The sequence below is a fragment of the Dipteris shenzhenensis genome, chromosome 31 (genome assembly GCF_047967505.1).
Source record: "Dipteris shenzhenensis isolate YYH24624 ecotype China chromosome 31, Dip_SZ_1.0, whole genome shotgun sequence".
Taxonomy (NCBI): Eukaryota; Viridiplantae; Streptophyta; class Polypodiopsida; order Gleicheniales; family Dipteridaceae; genus Dipteris; species Dipteris shenzhenensis.
In genome coordinates this window covers 16,366,307-16,384,388 of record NC_141626.1, presented here as the reverse complement: position 1 = coordinate 16,384,388, position 18,082 = coordinate 16,366,307, and the positions used below count along the sequence as shown (strand labels likewise).

The 18,082-nt window shown below is 45.0% G+C and overlaps 1 protein-coding gene across 1 annotated transcript in view; it reads left to right on the top strand.

Annotated features, from left to right (window-relative positions):
* Positions 1–17,872, top strand: part of LOC147881106 (putative beta-1,4-xylosyltransferase IRX14H) — a 47,807-nt gene extending 29,935 nt beyond the window's left edge. The window contains exon 3 of the mRNA XM_087369973.1: positions 16,829–17,872. Coding sequence (XP_087226099.1) covers positions 16,829–17,090 — 262 coding nt within the window. The 3' untranslated portion in view covers positions 17,091–17,872. The remainder of the gene's footprint in view (positions 1–16,828) is intronic.
* Positions 17,873–18,082: the final 210 nt, after the last annotated feature.

Here is an 18,082-nt window from a genome sequence, read left to right as displayed (position 1 = left end):
TAACAAGGTCACTGGATTCATCTTTGTAGCCCTGGTTTGCAAATCCCGAAACCTCTGAAGATAAACCTCAAAAGTCAGATTCAGCTTGGACATATCAAGGGCTTTGAGCTTGCCTACGATATCGTAATCTTCTTCCTTCTTCAGCAACTCTTTCTTGAAGACCTCTTGGAATTCTATTTATGTTACAGGCTTGGGTCAGAGTTCCTTCCATCACAATAAAGCCTTTCCTGACATATATCCTACTGCAAGGTGCATTTTCTTGTCATCTGGGTAAGGGTGAAATTGGAAGTGTACTTGCCACTTGTGCAACCAAGTGTCAACCACCTCCTTGGTACGAGACTTCTAATCTCCAGGAAAAGGATCTGGAGTGATGTTCGGACCTAACATTGAAGCCAAGGCATCCACATGCGTGAGCGCCTGAGCAGTGCTAGTCAAAAGTGAGAGTGAAGTCTGAATCCCTTGGAGGGGTTGTGTCAACCCCGTTTGATTCGTATTAACCTGCTCGAACTTTTCATCGAGAGCAGTGGTGAATTCACTGAAGGCTGACTTTGTAATCAAATCATCGTAGAGGCCCTAGTCATCTTTCGCATGGTAGTTCATATCTTGATCACCCATAGCGAGCTCGGGGTCTACTGAATCAGCCATGAAGAAAGTGGAGCTCTGATTTGCAGTGTTGGGGCTTTTGCAAGACATTGGCAGATTTGGGGTTTTCAATACCTTTCATTTCCTCTAGTTGCAACTTCTTGCAAGAACACTCGAGTTTTGGGATTTGGTGTGCAATCTCTTTTTGATTGCAGAACATTGGGTCAAGTTGCAGGACATTGAGTCACATTTGCAAGACATTGGGTCATTTTGCAGGATATTGAGTCATTTTATAGGACATTGAGTCACTTTTGCCGGACATTGAGTCAGATTTGCATACATTGGATCACATTTGTAAAAATTTCAGCAAAATTCGGGGCTTTTTTGCATTTGCCCTCTTTTTGGCCTATTTGCCCTCAATAAATTTGGGGCTTTTGCCAGATTTGCTATTTTTTGCAGTAAACATTGCCTATCACAGTCACTTTTGGGTCAGATCTGCATTTGCCCTTTGATTTGGGTCAGAAATTTGCAGATATTTGCTGTCATTTTTTTGGACAGCCAGCTTTTTGCAGTGATAGCCTTGAGGCTATTGGGTTTTCAGGTCTTTTTCAGGGTATCACATTTGCTATGGCTGGGAACAATCAAGATTTATTTGGAGTTCTTCGTGAAGATGATAAGTTGGATGGCACCAACTATCCGATGTGGTCTTATCTCATGAAACATATTCTTGTTGCAAAGCATTTGTGGAATATTGTTTCTGGGGCTGATCTGAGGCCAGCCAATGCTACAGTGGTTGCCTCTATTGCTGGTCCTTCTGCGGGGGGTACTCCTCCTGATGCCTCTTCCTCTAGCATTCCTGCTGCTGCTCTTCCAACTCAAGAACAGTCAATGGGATGCAAGAGATGCAAATGCACATTCATGCATTGCTTTATCATGCAAGAGAATCATTATTCCACACATCCGGTCTTGCAGGACAGCAAAGGATGCTTGGGATAAATTGGCTTCTCTCTATCAGATTCGCAATGAAGCTCGTGTTGCATATTTGAGAAGGCAATTACAGGAAGTCAGTATGAATGAAGGTGAGTCAATGGATGCATACTTGACAAAGGTCAAGGACCTCATGGAACAACTTGCCAACATTGATGAGGTGGTGCCAAATTCACAGCTTGTTAGTACCACATTGAATGGACTGCCAGATACATGTCAAGGGTTTACTACAACCCTTCGATTAGTGGCCATGGGTAATCCAGACCACTATTCTTTTGATCAGCTAGTTACTTTGCTTCTGCAGGAAGAGCAAAGTAGAGCTAGTAGACAAGCCATTTTTTCTTAATCATGCATTTGCTTCACAGCAGACAGGAAAAGGCAAGGCTTCCAAGCCTATGGGCAAGCCAAAATCTGCGCATAGCAGCTGCTATTCCTCCCATGCATCTTAAAATACAGCAGATAAGGCAAAGAAGAAAAGATGCATTTATTGTCGCAAGCCTAGACATGACATTTCAGAATGCAGGAAGCGCATTGCTTCGGAGAAAAAGAAAGCAGGATTGATAGTTAATGCCTCTCATGCTATTGAATCCCATGAGCCAGAAGATGCTTCACATGCACATGCTCTTTAGGATGATTGGGCATGGGCTGTCCATTGGTCATTTGATCCATCCAAAGCTGATGCATTCTTTACTGCTAATGATGCTCAATCGTGGTACTTTGATAGTGGTGCTTCCAAGCATGTCACATCTTGCAGACAGTTGTTTCATTCTTTAGCTGATGCACCTCGAGGGGGGACTGTTACATGTGCTAATAATGCTTCATATGCTGTAAAAGGAGTTGGAGATGTGCAGCTCACATCCATTTCAAGCCATCTTGTCACTTTGACAAATGTTCTTTTTGTGCCTGGCATTGAAGTCAACCTGATTTCAATTTCAGCAATTGCTACTTCAGGTTTCAAAGTGATTTTTGATGGCTATAGATGTCTACTTTATGATCTTCGTGATGACAATGCCATAGTTCTCACTGGCACTTTGCTAAAAGGGCTTTATCACCTTGATCATCATTCAGCTGCACTTTCTATTGAAGCATTGGCTATTTCAGATTCACAGCTTGCTGAAACTCATCTTTGGCATGAGAGAATGGGCCATCTCAATTATAGAGCTCTTGCAAAGCTACATTCACAGGAGATGGCAAATGATGTGGCCTTTTGCCCTGTGATTGTGTTGTTCAAGTGTTTTAAACGTGGATGAGGGTGGCTGTGAAGGCGGATTGGGCTCTACTGCTTTTGTCCATCCAACGTCTAGCTGTGAGGCTGAGTACAGGGCAGCTTTCACCGCTACAGTAGAGTGTGTTTGGCTTCGACAGTTACTTGCAGATCTTGGTATTCGCTAGGCATCCTCCACTATTGTCTACACTGACAGCCAGAGTGCTTTGGCCATTGCGCGTAACCCAATGTTTCATGCACATACCAAGCATATTGAAGTTCACTATCATTATGTTCGGGAGCGGTTGTCAGCAGGAGACATAGAGTTGTCCTATCTTCCCAGAGGACAACATAGCAGATATGTTTACAAAGGCACTTCCTTGTCTCAAGTTCGAAGTCTTTCGACAGGCTTTACACTTGGTTCCCTTTGTTACATGATCTGACATCCCTTGTACATTCATAGGTGGCTATATCCTTTAGGATGAACATGTGCCACCATGACTAGAAAATACCTGGTATTCTGAGACGTTTTCAGAGTACTTCAGCCCATCCCATGGAGGGGGGTTTGTAGGCCCTCCTCTGGTGGTTCTAGTGATGCCCTATAGGCCATGGTATGTGCCTTGTAGACACTTAGTCCTATTTGACACCTAGGACACTTAGTCCTAGGTGTAGGTTCTTCTACCTTGTACTCTTTAGTTTTGGATAATTCAAGCGTGACGTGACAGGAGTTCTGCGACTCTTTTCATACATGTACTCTCTCTCTCCTAGAAGATCCTTCAAAGAGAATCGTGAGGAAAGGAGTAGACAGCAGTGAAGACGGAATCCCAAAGCAGGGTTATGATCCTAGTGATTCAGTGGAGGCAAGCACGTACTGTTAGTTCATTGGATCTCTGATTTGGCTCCTCAATACCTTACTAGATCTATGCTACTTTGTTGGTCTTCTGAGCTTCTTCATGCAGCCACCTAAGAAGACTCATTGGGACGCTGGTTTGCGAATCCGTCATTATCTTTAGGGGTCTCGCAATCAAGGGTTGTTCTATCAATCCAAACAGCATTGCAGGATCGAGCTTTTAGGTTGGAGTGACGCCGACTCGAGAGGAGATTTTGACACTCGCCGCTCCACCACCACTGGGTACTGTTTCACTCTTGGCTCGGCCGCCATCACTTGGAGCAGGAAGAAGCAACAGACAGTTGTTCTCTCTTCTACTGAGGCAGAGTATCGTGTTGCATGTTCGGCTACTTGTGAGGCAGTTTGGCTTCTACCCTTGCTTGGAGAGAGCCCCGACAGTCATTCACAGGCAATCAGAGTTGTATTGCTGTTGCCAAGAATCTTGTGTTTCATGCTCGCACCAAGCATATTGAGATCCAGTACTCGAGAGAAGGCTCTTGATGATGTAATTTAGTCGACGTACTGAAAGACGGAGGATAACAAGGCGGACCTCTTCACCAAGCCCTTGGTGCAGCCACTGCTTGGCAATCATTCTAGCTCCTTCCGGATGATTCATGATCCAGGAGCTGAGAGGGGGTGTTCATCTCTTGTCTCCCTGAGTGAGGCCTTGGTTGTGGGTTTGCCCGCCCATGTGAGGGAGTGCCAAGGCCATTGTTGTGGGTCTGCCCGCCCAAGAGAGGTCGAGGACTCCCCTCGACCTCTTCTGGGTAGGCAGACCCACAACAATGTCCTGATGGAGGGGGAGGTCCGGAGAGGTGCTGTCATGTTGTGCACCCTCCCCCATGCTCGGTTTCTGGTGCATGCCTTGTGTTGGCCTATCACGGGGCTCACAGGGGGGTACGGCCTTGTTCTGCCCTCCCTTGAGCCATCAATAAAAGGGATGAAGTGAGAGGGGAAGGTGAGTGGGAGAAGTACAAGAGGGAGAGAGTGAGAGAGAGAAGACTCCAAAATGTGCGGGTGTGAAGTGATGAGCCACACCACAAACTCTTAAGTTTTATTAGGATTAGGTTTTCCCCCCTATGACTGTCTTAAGACAGTCATAGGTGTCATAACTTTAATAAAAGGGGTGGCAATGTGCCTTTACCCCAACAACCTCCCACCTAAAGGCCAATATGCCTAAAGGGGAGAAAAGAATAAAAAATTACAGCAATATACAGTTACTGTATACAAGACCATAAAATAAGAGTGATCTCATCCTAATCCCATGATGTGGCGGCAATGTGCAAACCGCTTTGTAGGCAAGCTCTTAGTGAGTAAATCTGCAGGATTATCATCAGTATGCACCTTCACAAGCTCAAGTCGCTTGTCTTCCAGTACCTCCCTGATGAATGATATTTCACATCTATGTGCTTGGTCTTCTGATGAAAGACCGGATTCTTTGCCAACATGATAGCACTCTGACTATCACAATGCAAAACTGGCATATCTCTTGTAATGCCCAAGTCTCCCACCAGCCGAGTAAGCCATATTGCTTCCTTGCAAGCCTCAGTGGCTGCAACATATTCAGCTTCAGTGGTTGACAGTGTAACGCATTTCTGCAACCGAGACACCCATGATATAGCACCTCCTGCAAATGTGAAAATATAACCGGTAGTAGATTTCCGGTTATCTGCATTCCCTGCATAGTCTGAATCTGTAAAACCATGCACCAATGCATCCTGCCTACCATAGCATATGCACAAGTCTTTGGTACCGTTGAGATACCTCAAGACACCTTTCACTGCTTCCCAGTGCCGCTTGCCTGGATTTGCCATATACCTGCTGATGACTCCCACCGCAAAAGCAATATCCGGACGAGTGGCAACCATGGCATACATCAAAGAACCAACTGCAGATGCAGCTGAGTTTTAAATGTGGAGGCAACGGGGTACTAATAGACTTCCCCCCCTCCATTTTAAACCTCTGCAGTACTTTGTCAATGTACTCCTTTTGTGACAAAAACAAAAGGCCCTTGGACCTGTCACGAGTAATTTGCATGCCAAGAATATGGTTTGCATCACCCAAGTCTTTCATGTCAAAAGACTTATGCAGTTGTTTCTTTAAAGCACTAATCTCAAGCTGAGATTTACTGGCAATCAGCATGTCATCCTCATATAGAATGAGTAGCATCAAACTGCCATGCTTTGCCCGTTTAGTGTACAAGCAATGATCGGTCTCACACCTATGATACCCTTGGGACTGCATAAAGGCATCAAACTTCTTGTACCATTCTCTTGGTGCCTGCTTGAGTCCATACAAGCTCCTCTTGAGCTTACACACAAGCTGCTCTTTCCCTTTAACAGCATATCCCTCTGGCTGACTCATATAGATCTCATCATGTAGATCTCCGTGAAGAAAAGCAGTCTTCACATCCATCTGACATAAATCCATGTCCTCATGAGCAACAAGAGCTAACACTGCTCTCAAAGTAGTCATCTTGACTACAGGACCTTTCTCCTGCTTAAATCCCTTGGCAACCAATCTGGCTTTATACCTCGGTAAAGCATTTGAATCCACTTTGACTTTGTAAACCCACTTGCATGGCAAAACCTTTCTGCCTGTAGGTAGTTGCACCAAGTCCCATGTATCATTTTGAAGTAGAGAGTCCATTTCAGACTGCATGGCTTTCTCCCACTTCCTTTTCTCTGTTCTTCCCATAGCTTCCTTGAAGCTGGAAGGCTCACCACAATCTGTCAGCATAATAAAATCAGCCACATTATTGGCTCCTGGAACATGTCAGCATAATAAAATCAGCCACATTATTGGCTCCTGGAACAAACTTGGCAGGAGGCCGTTGTACACGGGTGCTCCTCCTAACAAAATGGTCCGGATTAGGCTGCTGTCCAGCCTGTTCGTCATGTATGACGGGTGGCTGTACCACCATATCTGGCTGTTCTACAGCCCCATTTGCTGGCATATTCAGTGGTGCATCATTGGCAAGATTATCTGGCTGATTTTCAGCCTGTATACCCTCTTGAACAGGGTTATCTGCAGCAGCCTGCTGCTGCATATCAATGGGCATTCTATGCTGTCCAACATCATCATAAATAACCCTCCTGTATTCCACAGGTTGTATGGGTTCCTTGTGTACACTATCCTCTTTAAAGATGACATCATTGCTGCGTATAATCTTCCGTTTAACGGGATCCCATAACCTGTACCCCATTTCACCTTCGTCACCATAACCCATAAAGATGCATCTGGAAGACTTTGGCTCCAGTTTGGTGCGCAGTTCTTTGCGTATATGAGCAAAGCACTCGCAGCCAAATACACGTAAGTGCTTATATGAGGGTGGCTTGCCAGACCACACTTCCTCTGGCACTTTCAACTCCAAAGCCTTGTTTGGCGACCTGTTAATAATGTGAACTGCTGTTTGCACGGCTTCTGCCCAAAAGCCATGGGGCAATGCAGCATAAGACAACATACATCGAACCTTCTCCTGAATAGTTCGATTCATTCGCTCACTTACACCATTTTGAGATGCATTATGAGGGGTTGTGAGTTCCTGTTTGATGCCCTTAGCTTCGCAAAACTGCACAAAAGCATGTGACACATACTCACCCCCATTATCGGATCTGAGGCATTTCAGCCTGCGACCTGTCCGATTCTCAACCTGAGCGACAAACTTCTTGAAGGCATCTAAGGCATCGCTTTTATGCTTCAAGAAATAGACCCACACTCTGCGTGTGGCATCATCAATAAAAGTAATGAAATACTTTGCACCCCCTAGTGATAACTGTGGCATCTCACACAAATCAGTGTGCACTAGATCAAGCGGTGCTCTATTCTGGGAAGTTCTCCTCTTATGAGGAGTCACAGAATGCTTGCCAAATATGCAATGATCACAAGTAGGCAAATCTGAAAAAGAAAGAGACGGCAGATAACCCAAACGTGACAGTTCTTGCATTCCTTTAACAGACATGTGTCCCAACCGGCTATGCCACAATGAAACCTTTGGCAGCTCAGTTATGGCAACAACATGATTACCCACACTGGAAACATAAAGAGGGTACAAGGTATCACTCTTAAAACCCTCAGCCACTACAACCTGGCCATCAGTAATCACCCATTTGGAATCCCCAAATGTGGTGCGGTAACCACTGTCATCCAATAAGCCGGTGCTAATCAGATTTTTCTTGATTTGCGGCACATGGCGAACACCATCAAGCATAAATGTGCGTCCATCAGGGAACACTATCTGTATACTGCCAATCCCTGCAATCTGACATGCATAGTTGTTCCCAAGGTGAACAACTCCATGAGTACCTGTGTAGGAAGTAAACCACTCCCTATGAGGAGTAACATGAAAAGAAGCACCTGAATCCAAGAGCCAGGTGTGCATGTCATGGCCATCAATAACCAAGGTATGTGTAATTACGGCAGAAGAACATAATACCTCATGTCTGTCACTGTCGCTGTCCTCTGTTGCAACATTCACTGCATCCAAGTCATCTACCTTGGCCTTGCCTTTGCTTCCACTGCCTGCATCCTTTGTTTCAGCCTTTTTGGCTTTCTGATCCCGTATGAACTTGAAGCAGTTAGACTTCACATGTCCCTTCTTTCCACAATAAAAGCATTCAATATCCTTTTTACCACGGGACTGACTGCGGGATTTGGACTTACTAGCAGATCTGCCCTTCTGCTGAGTCCTGCCTCTATCCTGTACCTGCAAGGCATTTGAAGACTTGCTGCTCGCATTATTCTTCCTGCTCATCTCCTCCATAAGGAGAGAGCTCTCTACATCAGCATACATAAGAGTGACATTCGAATTTGACAGGGTGGTCTTGAAAGTGTCCCAACTCTCAGGGAGGGTACACAACAAGAAAGTAGCCTTGAACTCCTCATCAAGGTTCAATCCCTGTGCAATAAGCTGTGTAAAGATGGCATTGAACTCACTCAAGTGTGAGGTCATAGCTGTACCTTCCTTCATGCGAAGATCAACCAGCTTCTTCAACCAATAAACCTTACTGGCTGAACTCTTTTGGGCATATAACTCTGCTAGCCTCTGCCATAGGCCATAAGAGGTCTTTTCAGCCTGAACATTGAACACAAGAGTATCAGAAATAGTAAGCATGATAGCTGCCCTTGCGGACAAATCAAGCTCTTCCCAGTCATCATTTGTCATGTCAGATGGCTTGACACCCTTCACCCTTATGGGCTTAGAAATCTTCTTTAACAGAAGTACATTCAAACATTGTTCTGCCCATAATGCATAATTGTGTGCCCCTTCCAACTTCTTTATGTTCAGAATTGATGATTCACTTCCCCCTGATGCCATATCAGATAAGGAAAGTACCCGACTTCCTGTAAGTCAAAAAAAGACTGAATAAAATTCTGATTTCTCAGAAAAAACCTGCTCTATCAAGAGCCAAGAGCACTCACAATAGTGCTGTTTTTACTGTCAGAAAATCTGCAGCAAAACAGAAAATTTCTCTCCAATTACTGTACCTTCTGACACACTGTACCGTGCTCAAATAGGCATAAAAACAGTAATTTCAGAATGCTGCATAAAAACAGTAATTGCAGAATGCTGCAGCTGCTCCACAAGTGCTTTAACAGTGCATCATCAGCTGACAAGGCACAAAACACTGCTGCATTGCTGTCCTGATCACTTCTCCCACCTCAGACGAGGTATTGCACTGATTTAATATGCATAAACCACTTGGCATAAACTGTTTTGTTCACTGAAAAAAAAAGGCTCCAGACACTTCAGCCTGTCACAAAACCTGCAACAGAAAATGGGATAAATCCCAAGCAATTACCCTTCTGCCAAGGGAATAAAATGCATTCGAAGATCTTTGACAGTAACCCAAGTGCTCTCAAGCAAAATCTGGGCAAAAGCCCCTTGATCTGACACTTGTACCAAGTGAAAACAACCTCAACAATGAGGGATAAGGCATACAATGTGCAAATCTCTCTGACAAAATCAACTAACAGTGTAATGCGAATACTGCCCTGTGTAGAAATGACATACACAGATCCCAACGTACAAACACTCAATGAGGAACCTTTTGAGCACTGTCAACGATGGACAGTTAGGGACCGAGTAAACTCGATGCGCCTTGGCCAAGCGTGGCTCAACTGAGGTTCTCTGAGTGTTGCACAAGAAATGTGACCTGCAAGAAAATGTCACCTCCACACTGCGGAAATCGAGACAAATGTGTGCACTCTGGCACCACACTACCTCAAGGCATACAAAGCATCAACTGCTGGGCAAAAGCCCTATGATCTGCTCACCCGTAAACTGAGATTCAAACCCAGTAAAAGCATATATCCTCTGTCAGATGCATAAATCCCGATATCTGTGCACAAGTCCTCCACGCAGAAAGAAAAGAACTGAGAAAGTACTTGCTGTACTTCATGCAATGCAATGCACCTCGGGTAAAACCCAAATCTCCTCGCTGTACCTGAGCAGGGTACAGATCCAAGGAGAGAGTTCGAAATGTACTCCTCTGACGCAGATCCAAACCAGAAAATGCACCTCCCTGTCAGAAAAGAAAAAAAAAATCCGGAAGCAACTCCCTGTCACAGTCCGTACGGCGATCCGTACTGTACGGTAGAAGGCTGTCCGTACGGCTGTACGGCCGACGTCTGTTCGTACGGATGTACGGACGACGTACATCCGTACTGTTGTACGGCGCGCGAAATGGCGCCTACGCCTTCACGATGCGCTGCCCGCTGCAGCCCGCGCTGCCCTACGCGATGCGCTGCCGCCCTGCTGTCCCGCTGGCCCACGATGCATGCTGGCTGCTGCCCTGCTGTCCCGCTGACCCGCGCTGCCTGCTGTGCTGCCCTGCGCTGCTGTTGCGCTGCCTCGCTGCAGCCCTGCTGGCCACTAGGGCAAAGAGGTAGGGGGAGTGGGTAGACAGGGGTAGATAGGGAGGGGTAGGCTCTGATACCAGTTGAGAGGGGAAGGTGAGTGGGAGAAGTACAAGAGGGAGAGAGTGAGAGAGAGAAGACTCCAAAATGTGCGGGTGTGAAGTGATGAGCCACACCACAAACTCTTAAGTTTTATTAGGATTAGGTTTTTCCCCCTATGACTGTCTTAAGACAGTCATAGGTGTCATAACTTTAATAAAAGGGGTGGCAATGTGCCTTTACCCCAACATGAAGTAGGCCACGACCCAAAGATCTAGTCTCAAAGGGTCCCATTATATCTGTATGCACCAATTCCAAGACTTCTCTTGCTCTCTGTGCCTAACCTCTTGGAAATGGATCCTTGTGTTGTTTTTGCTCGGCATACTTTTGTGACTTTTTCAGAAATATGTTGCTTGCTTGTCACCCATTGCTTTCCTTTGAGAGACTACTTATAGTTGAAAAGGATAAGAGCCGAAGATAGGGGGATGTTCCATCCGAGTGACTCCAGGTTTTACAGAACTAGGGCTCGCTTTGGAGAGAGAGGTTTTAAAGATGTGGATTCGAGAAATTTTTCTAGCTCTCATATCAAATCCCATGCATTGAGGCAATGCTGCTGGTATAGCATCTTAACACTCTTAGTATTCATGCTAGGACATGGGCTACTTGCTTTTATCTAGAAAGGCTGAGTTGCCACATGCCCTATCTAGCGAGCTAAGTACTCCTACTTGAGCAAGGCCATTTGGATCCCAAGAGGGGGACTAGATGGCGAGATTGTCCTTCGAGGTGATCGGGTCCAATTCAGCAAGGATAGAGGTTCCGAAGTGACGGCCATGCGGGATGGATGCACCCGAAACTCCCGGAGGTCCTAATGTGACTCTAGCCTTCTACATGGAGATTTTCTAGATAGATACACCCTCTCCAAAAGTGGAGGAAGGCCTCAAGTTCTTTCATTATAGAAGTGCTTGGGATAGGAAGGACTCACGTTTCCCTTCGTTCAACACTCTTGGGATTCATCTTGACTACTCTTGGATTGGCCTTTTAGGATATCTTCAATTCAAAAGGCTATGTCATTGTTTGTTTCTTATAGATTGATATGCCTCATCCTGAATAAACATTGAACATGGTGACACAACTTGCGAGACCTTAGCCAACATCTTGAGTCTTTACCTCTACTTTAATGTTGCCACAAAAGGTGTTTTAGGGGTAGACCCCGCGAAACGGTTCTAGAGCGAAACGTTCTAGAAAGGCTCCCAAATCTTCATGACTCTTGACATTTATGGTTAGAATTTATGAGGGGTTTTAACTACGTTGGTTGTACTTTGCCTTTATTGACATCTGTATTTTTTATTGTGAATGACTTTAAATTCTATCAAGCTTGACTATGAAGTTTAACTTGAGAGGTTTTAACTACGTTGGTTGTACTTTGCCTTTATTGACATCTGTATTTTTTATTGTGAATGACTTTAAATTCTAGCAAGCTTGACTATGAAGTTTAACTTGACTTTCTAGAGAAAGTTGTGAACTTGAGATGTATGAGTTGGATTATCTAAAAATACCAATATATCAGTGATAAATATTGCTCTATGTTATTTTAAATCTAATGTTTGGAAACGTAGTCTTTAAAGTGTTCACTATCAAAGCCAATGCCATTGGCATTTGTAGGTATTTCATTTATAGAAGAAAGAAAGAAAGAAAGAAATATTAACGTCTTCAGGAGGCCTCATGGGCCTATGAGTCAAAGTATAGTCGGAAAAGAAGTGACTACTACATTTAAGTACCAGAGAGTCGAGGGTGTGCCCAGGGCATCTCGTGGGAGTGAATATAGCATCTCCGAGACTGTTATAACTAGCTATAGCCTAATGTAAAGACAGATGGCCTTCATTTAGATCAGTTTAAGACCGAGAGCCTTAGGATCTATGCTTGGAGTCTCTAATGAAGGCCTTCTTGTCTCTATAGACAGCCCACTTTCCTTCCTTCTGAGCATCCGTTACATTAGCTAGTTCTATTGCTTTTGCCATTGAGCTGAGTTGGGGTTAGCTCCTTTGAGATCCAAATCGTGGTATATTTCAGCTTATTGGTTTGCTTGAGAACCTTGCCCCTTGCCAGCTTGTCAATGTATAGTACTCCTGCTTGCGCCCCTTTTCGGAGGACACAAAGTATGTCTTCTGAACCCCATTCAATCTGGGTGATTTTTCCCTTAATGAGATCAATATTTTCTGCTGTGCACCTGTCTCCGGCATAACAGCCCTCAGGCAGCCCCCCTATGCATAGACTCAAGGCGTTGGCAGCCTTGGTTTTCTGTTCTTTTACGTCCCCGTATACATCCCATGTATTGATTTTATTGTCTAGTGCTGCTGTAATTTCATGCTTCATGGACTTGAGCTGGGTGGTGACCATATTTTGAACCGTGGATACCAACTACGGTGCAGGTACTGCTGTAGATTTCACTGCTGTGCAATACATTTCTGCATTACCTCTTGGATTACCTCCTGTTTTCCATTGTTTTCCATGTCCATGACTTATCCCCTCCAAGGAGGCAAGCTTGACTTCTCTAAGCTCCTGCTGTAGAAAGTAAATCTGTGTGTGTGTGCGTGAGAGAGAGAGAGAGGGAGATGATACGATATGGTTGTATTAACATCTGCTGTGAGACCCTTCAGGAGCTAGGTACTAGGGCCTGATGATGAGACCATGCTTCGATATCTTCAGAAAGTGGTTATGATAGAACTGGGTCTTGGTGGGGAACTCCTGATCCCATCCCCAAGCCCGAGATGTGTGAAGTTGGAGAAGGTCTAACCGTATGATACAGTTAATCTCATCATGTGGAAGGAGCTCCGGTGGTGGATCCATGTTGTATTGAAAGGGGGGGAGCCTATCCATTTGGATACCGTGGCTATCAAACCATGTTGGCACCCGTGCATCCCATGTTGCGTATCAAAGCCTCTCTCTGCCAAGCGTCGGGATGACTCCAGTGCCAGTCTCGGTAATCTCCACTGAGGTAGGGCCCAAACTCTGTGGAGAAATGTCACGGTCTGGAAGAGGGCGTCCACCAGGAGATGGCGAACTCTATCTGTATGATCTGATGGGAAACTGAAGGTGTCATGTGCACAGATTGGTATCTGTACAAGACTAGCTCAGGTAGGCTGGGGAGGCTTAGAGCTAGGCAGGCTTGATTCTCGGGTTGAGTGGCAAGGGTACGAACCAGTTAGAGGTCTTCGCTATTTTTGGCGCTTGGGGCCTGAGTCTATAAAAGGGGCCCAGGGGTTCAGTTCTCAGAGAGCCGATGGGAGCAAGTTTCGTTCCTAGGTGCTAGATCTGATCCTGGATTGAGTCGCGGACGCGCGCCTGCATCTTAGCGTAGCCCAACGCCCAGTAGCAGGATCCTAGGCTTCACAGCGCCACCTGGTGGTATGGGACACCAGGCTGGTTTGGATCTGGTTGGGAGTTCGTGCCAGTAGCTCAACTCGTGGCTTGGAGGGGACATCTCCTGATTCGGGATCACATCCCGTAGATGTCATGGTTGGGTGGTGAGCAGCCTGCTCAGTTTCTCACGTTGTGTGTGTGTTCTTGTGTTTGCTTGCAGATCAGAGGTTTCAGGAGTGCTGGGACGTGTCGGTTGGTATCAGAGCCAACTCTTGAGGTAGGAACTTCTGATGCGAAAATTTTGGACGATTTCTTTCTCCAGGTATGCCCTAATTTCGAAATTTGTTGCTGCAAGATCTTGTTGGTTCATGGGTTATGGGAAGTGGTCAGGATTTAAGGAAAAGGTAGGAAGAAGGTGAGTGATGATTTCGAAATTACTGAAGGGAAAAGTGAGAGAGGGTTGAGGTGTAGCTAGGTGAGAGTGGAGATGAATGGAGGAGAGGCGTGAGAAGAGTTGATTGGTAGGCGAGGGGATTCCGTGTGCTGGTTAGGGCTGCGCAGAGGTAGGTGACGCAGGTAGGAGAGGCTGAGTGGTGCGCCATAGGCTGGAGAGGAATTCGGCCAGGCAGGGAGGTGTGCCATAGGCTGGAGCAGGGTGCGGCCAATCTGTTGGAGGAGCTGTTTTTTCGAAAAAAAGCACCACCCTCCAAGTTGGGAGGGTGGGGCGAAAAAAAGCAGCAACCCTCCAAAGTTAGGAGGGGTTGGATGCTAAAAAAAGTGTTTTTTTGCAAACCCTCGGCTGAGGACAAAATGAGGACTATGTCATATGCATATAGTAGTATCTGTACCATCACTTAAACTCGCAGTATTTGACATTGATGTGAGAGAGAGAAAGAGACAGAGAGAGAGAGAGACAGAGAGAGAGAGAGATCTGACCACCTCATCAATCCTGCAAGTGGGAAAAGTCCGCTTCTTACGTCGTGTCATCCGACGTGAGATTCGATGCGACTTAGATGAGGTGAGGTGAGGTGAGCTCTCATCTCCTTACACTGAGAGAGAGAGAGAGAGAGAGAGAGAGAGAGAGAGAGAGAGAGAGATCTGGCACTGCTGGGGAAAAACCTCTGCACAGCAGGCTGCTCAAGAGCTGGACACGACTGCTCGACAGCCTCCAGACTGAGATGACAAATGAGGGCTGACCTAGGGAGCCTTTCCCCTGCTTGGAAACAATGCACTTGCACATGGGGCTGACACGTGGGCTTATAAAGACCTCTCTATCCTCACAGGGGCGGGTACACCCACAAATACAGGCCCACAAACACATCTTCCCAATGTAGGTCTTTAAGAAGCCCCCTAGATTAGACCACATAGTACCTAGACTATAGAGTACCGTTGCAGTTCCACACAGCCATGCACAATCTGTCCTGTACCCTTGTCCCATGTGCCCGGCACGGTCATTATGTTGTTTTTATCCCTTCTTTTTCTCCTTTTTCTTGGATGATCAACGAACCCTCTCTGTATGCACCCCGTTTCCCTTCCTGTCTTGCTACCTGTACTTGCATTATTATCTCCCTTCTATGCTCGTGCTGCAAGAGTGTGAGGTCATCATCTAGGTGTGTCCTAGTCCCCTTGAGTGTTGCTCTCATTCCCATGAAAGTTGATCTGTCTGCTGCAGTTCTGAATTTGATCGCCATTGGCCTTGCCAGTGTGTCAGCCTTGCCTAATCTGCAGACTGCCTCAAAAGTCAGATTTATGCCATTTTGTTAAACAATGCTTCTGGGTGTCGCCTGCTGCCAGCCCTCTTACAAGTACATTCAAAGCTTTCTTGTTCCTTCTCTTATTTTCGTCTTAATAGAGAGACGTATCGTGTGGAATACATACCTACCGTTATACGCTTACAGTATCTATGCTTGATTATTCTGGTGATACATGTTTTGATTGGGAGAGAGTAAAATGAAATCGTTTAGACTTCACAAGCAGTTGTAGCTTGAATGAAGAGATTTGGACTACTTTTTGATTAGCCTTCTCCTTTAGTGCTAGCCTTCGTCATGGCTGAGTTTGCCCTTCACCTCCGGAGTGCCGATAGAAACTCGGTACGAAGACTTTGTATAAATGGATGCTCAAGTATGTGTGGGTGTGTGGATTTGTATGTGTGAGAGCATACTTTATGAGTTTGGGAATGTTCCTGGATTCATCTAGGTATGTACATGTTTTGATTGCCCTTTGGTTGAAAAATTGGTGCCCCTGAAAGGACTTGAAGCTGTGGTTTGGATAAGGAGTATGGAAATCAATTTTTTGGTTGGATTTCTCCCTCAATGCCAGCCTTCATTCAAGATTTGAGTGTTTTCTTCAATTATAAAGTTTTCTATTATTTGTGGACCTTCGTATAAATTTATGCTCTTTTGTGCATGAGGAGCTGGTGGGCATTGCATATCTTGTCCCTTAAATGAAGGGGTGATTTAGATGAAAATTGGCATGTCACTGGATCAATGTAGATAGAAACTGGAAATTTTATGTATATAACTACAAAGGCAAATAAGTAGCAGAAAAATTCACCCTCTGCATATTTCTTAGAAAATACTACAGCAAACAAGGTGGCCTTGGTGGTGAGTTTGCTGAAAGACACTGCTGACTCGTGAATAATGCATGTTTGGATTTTGAATGCTGAGCTTGATCTTGTACCAAAGGGAAAAAAGAACTTGACACCGACTGCATTACCATCATTTTGGTTGGCCTTGTCTTTTAAAAAAAGAGCTATCAGGCCATTATACCGTCCCAAGTTGCTTCCCCTAGATCTGATATGTTCATGGGCAGAAATATACTTTCTTTCTTTATCCTGGCGCCTCATCATAAATCTTCTGTTTAGCGGATGATATCATGCTATTATTCATCTCTATTGATTTTTGCTGCAGGTGGGTGATAAATCCATCTTTGGAGATTATTGTGCCATCAAAGCGGACGCCTTGGCCAGATCCACCTATAGGACATCCTCCGCCTCCCCCTCTTCCTCTGTCTTCTGATATAACTAACCAACATGAGAAGCGTCAAAGTAAACAGAGTGCTAAAGTAGGAAGAGGAAAGCGGGGCCCTCATCGTGCAGAGAAGAGGAAGCAGACCCTTTCTCATGGCAAGACGTATACCCAGCAATCATCTCAGACATTGGGTGTCACTTAGTGAGCTTCAAGATGTTGCTCACATTTGAATTCCAATTTCTGTTTTTGAATTGCAGAAAATGCTCCTGGTTTGTTTAAATTACAGTTTATGTATGGTTATGGGTAGCTGTTGTAATTCTTTCATGGGGCACTTTTGGAAGTTCAAGTGTCAAGTTTTCCAATATGCATCAAGCCTTTTGAAAGGGTAGAGGCTTTGGAAAATAGATAAGACTCTGTTTGCTCACAAGCAGCCATAAACGACAACTGTATGTAATGAGTGCTTGTAGGTGGCTCATATATGCTATTGGCAGTGGACTTGGGATCACGAAAGGCAAGGGCCTGAACACAACTCAACTATGGATATGGCCAATTTATCACAATCTTCACCAGTTTGCGCTGCAGTCGCTTACAGAGTGTTAAAAGAGCTCTAATAAATGTGGTGAAATACTAGATTTTGATGATGTATTGATATTGCTGGGCTCTTTTCTCCCTTTGGGGGTGGTCATAAGATTAAGAAAAGAATTCACAGTGTTCAATAAGACCAATCCTTGTGTATATCTGCTGATCACTGGACTTTTCGTGATGATTATGCATTTAGCAATGGAGTTTTATTGCCATTGTTCCTCTAGATTTTTCTCTAGAGTGCCACTGCTTGATTTCAAGCTTTGTTGGTAAATTCTTTTTAGACTTATGGACCTTGTAGTTAAATGATACCTTCTGCAAAGTCATTGCCAAGATGGAAATCCCTTTTTGTTTTGCTGTATTAGTCTTCCCTATACAGCAGGGGCAGATTTTTATACGGTTTATTGACTTGCTATTGGTGATGTTTTAGTTCAGGTTCTGGAATCTTTCGAGACCCAGATGGCAGCTTATGCTTGGGTACTGATGAGAACATAAGCGTAGCTTTGCTTAATTAAGTTTTTTTTTTTTTTAATCTCATTTACTCATAATTTTGTTCGAAGTTGCTTACAAACTCCCTGCTTTTCTCACCTTGCTGTAACTCTCTCTTTTGTA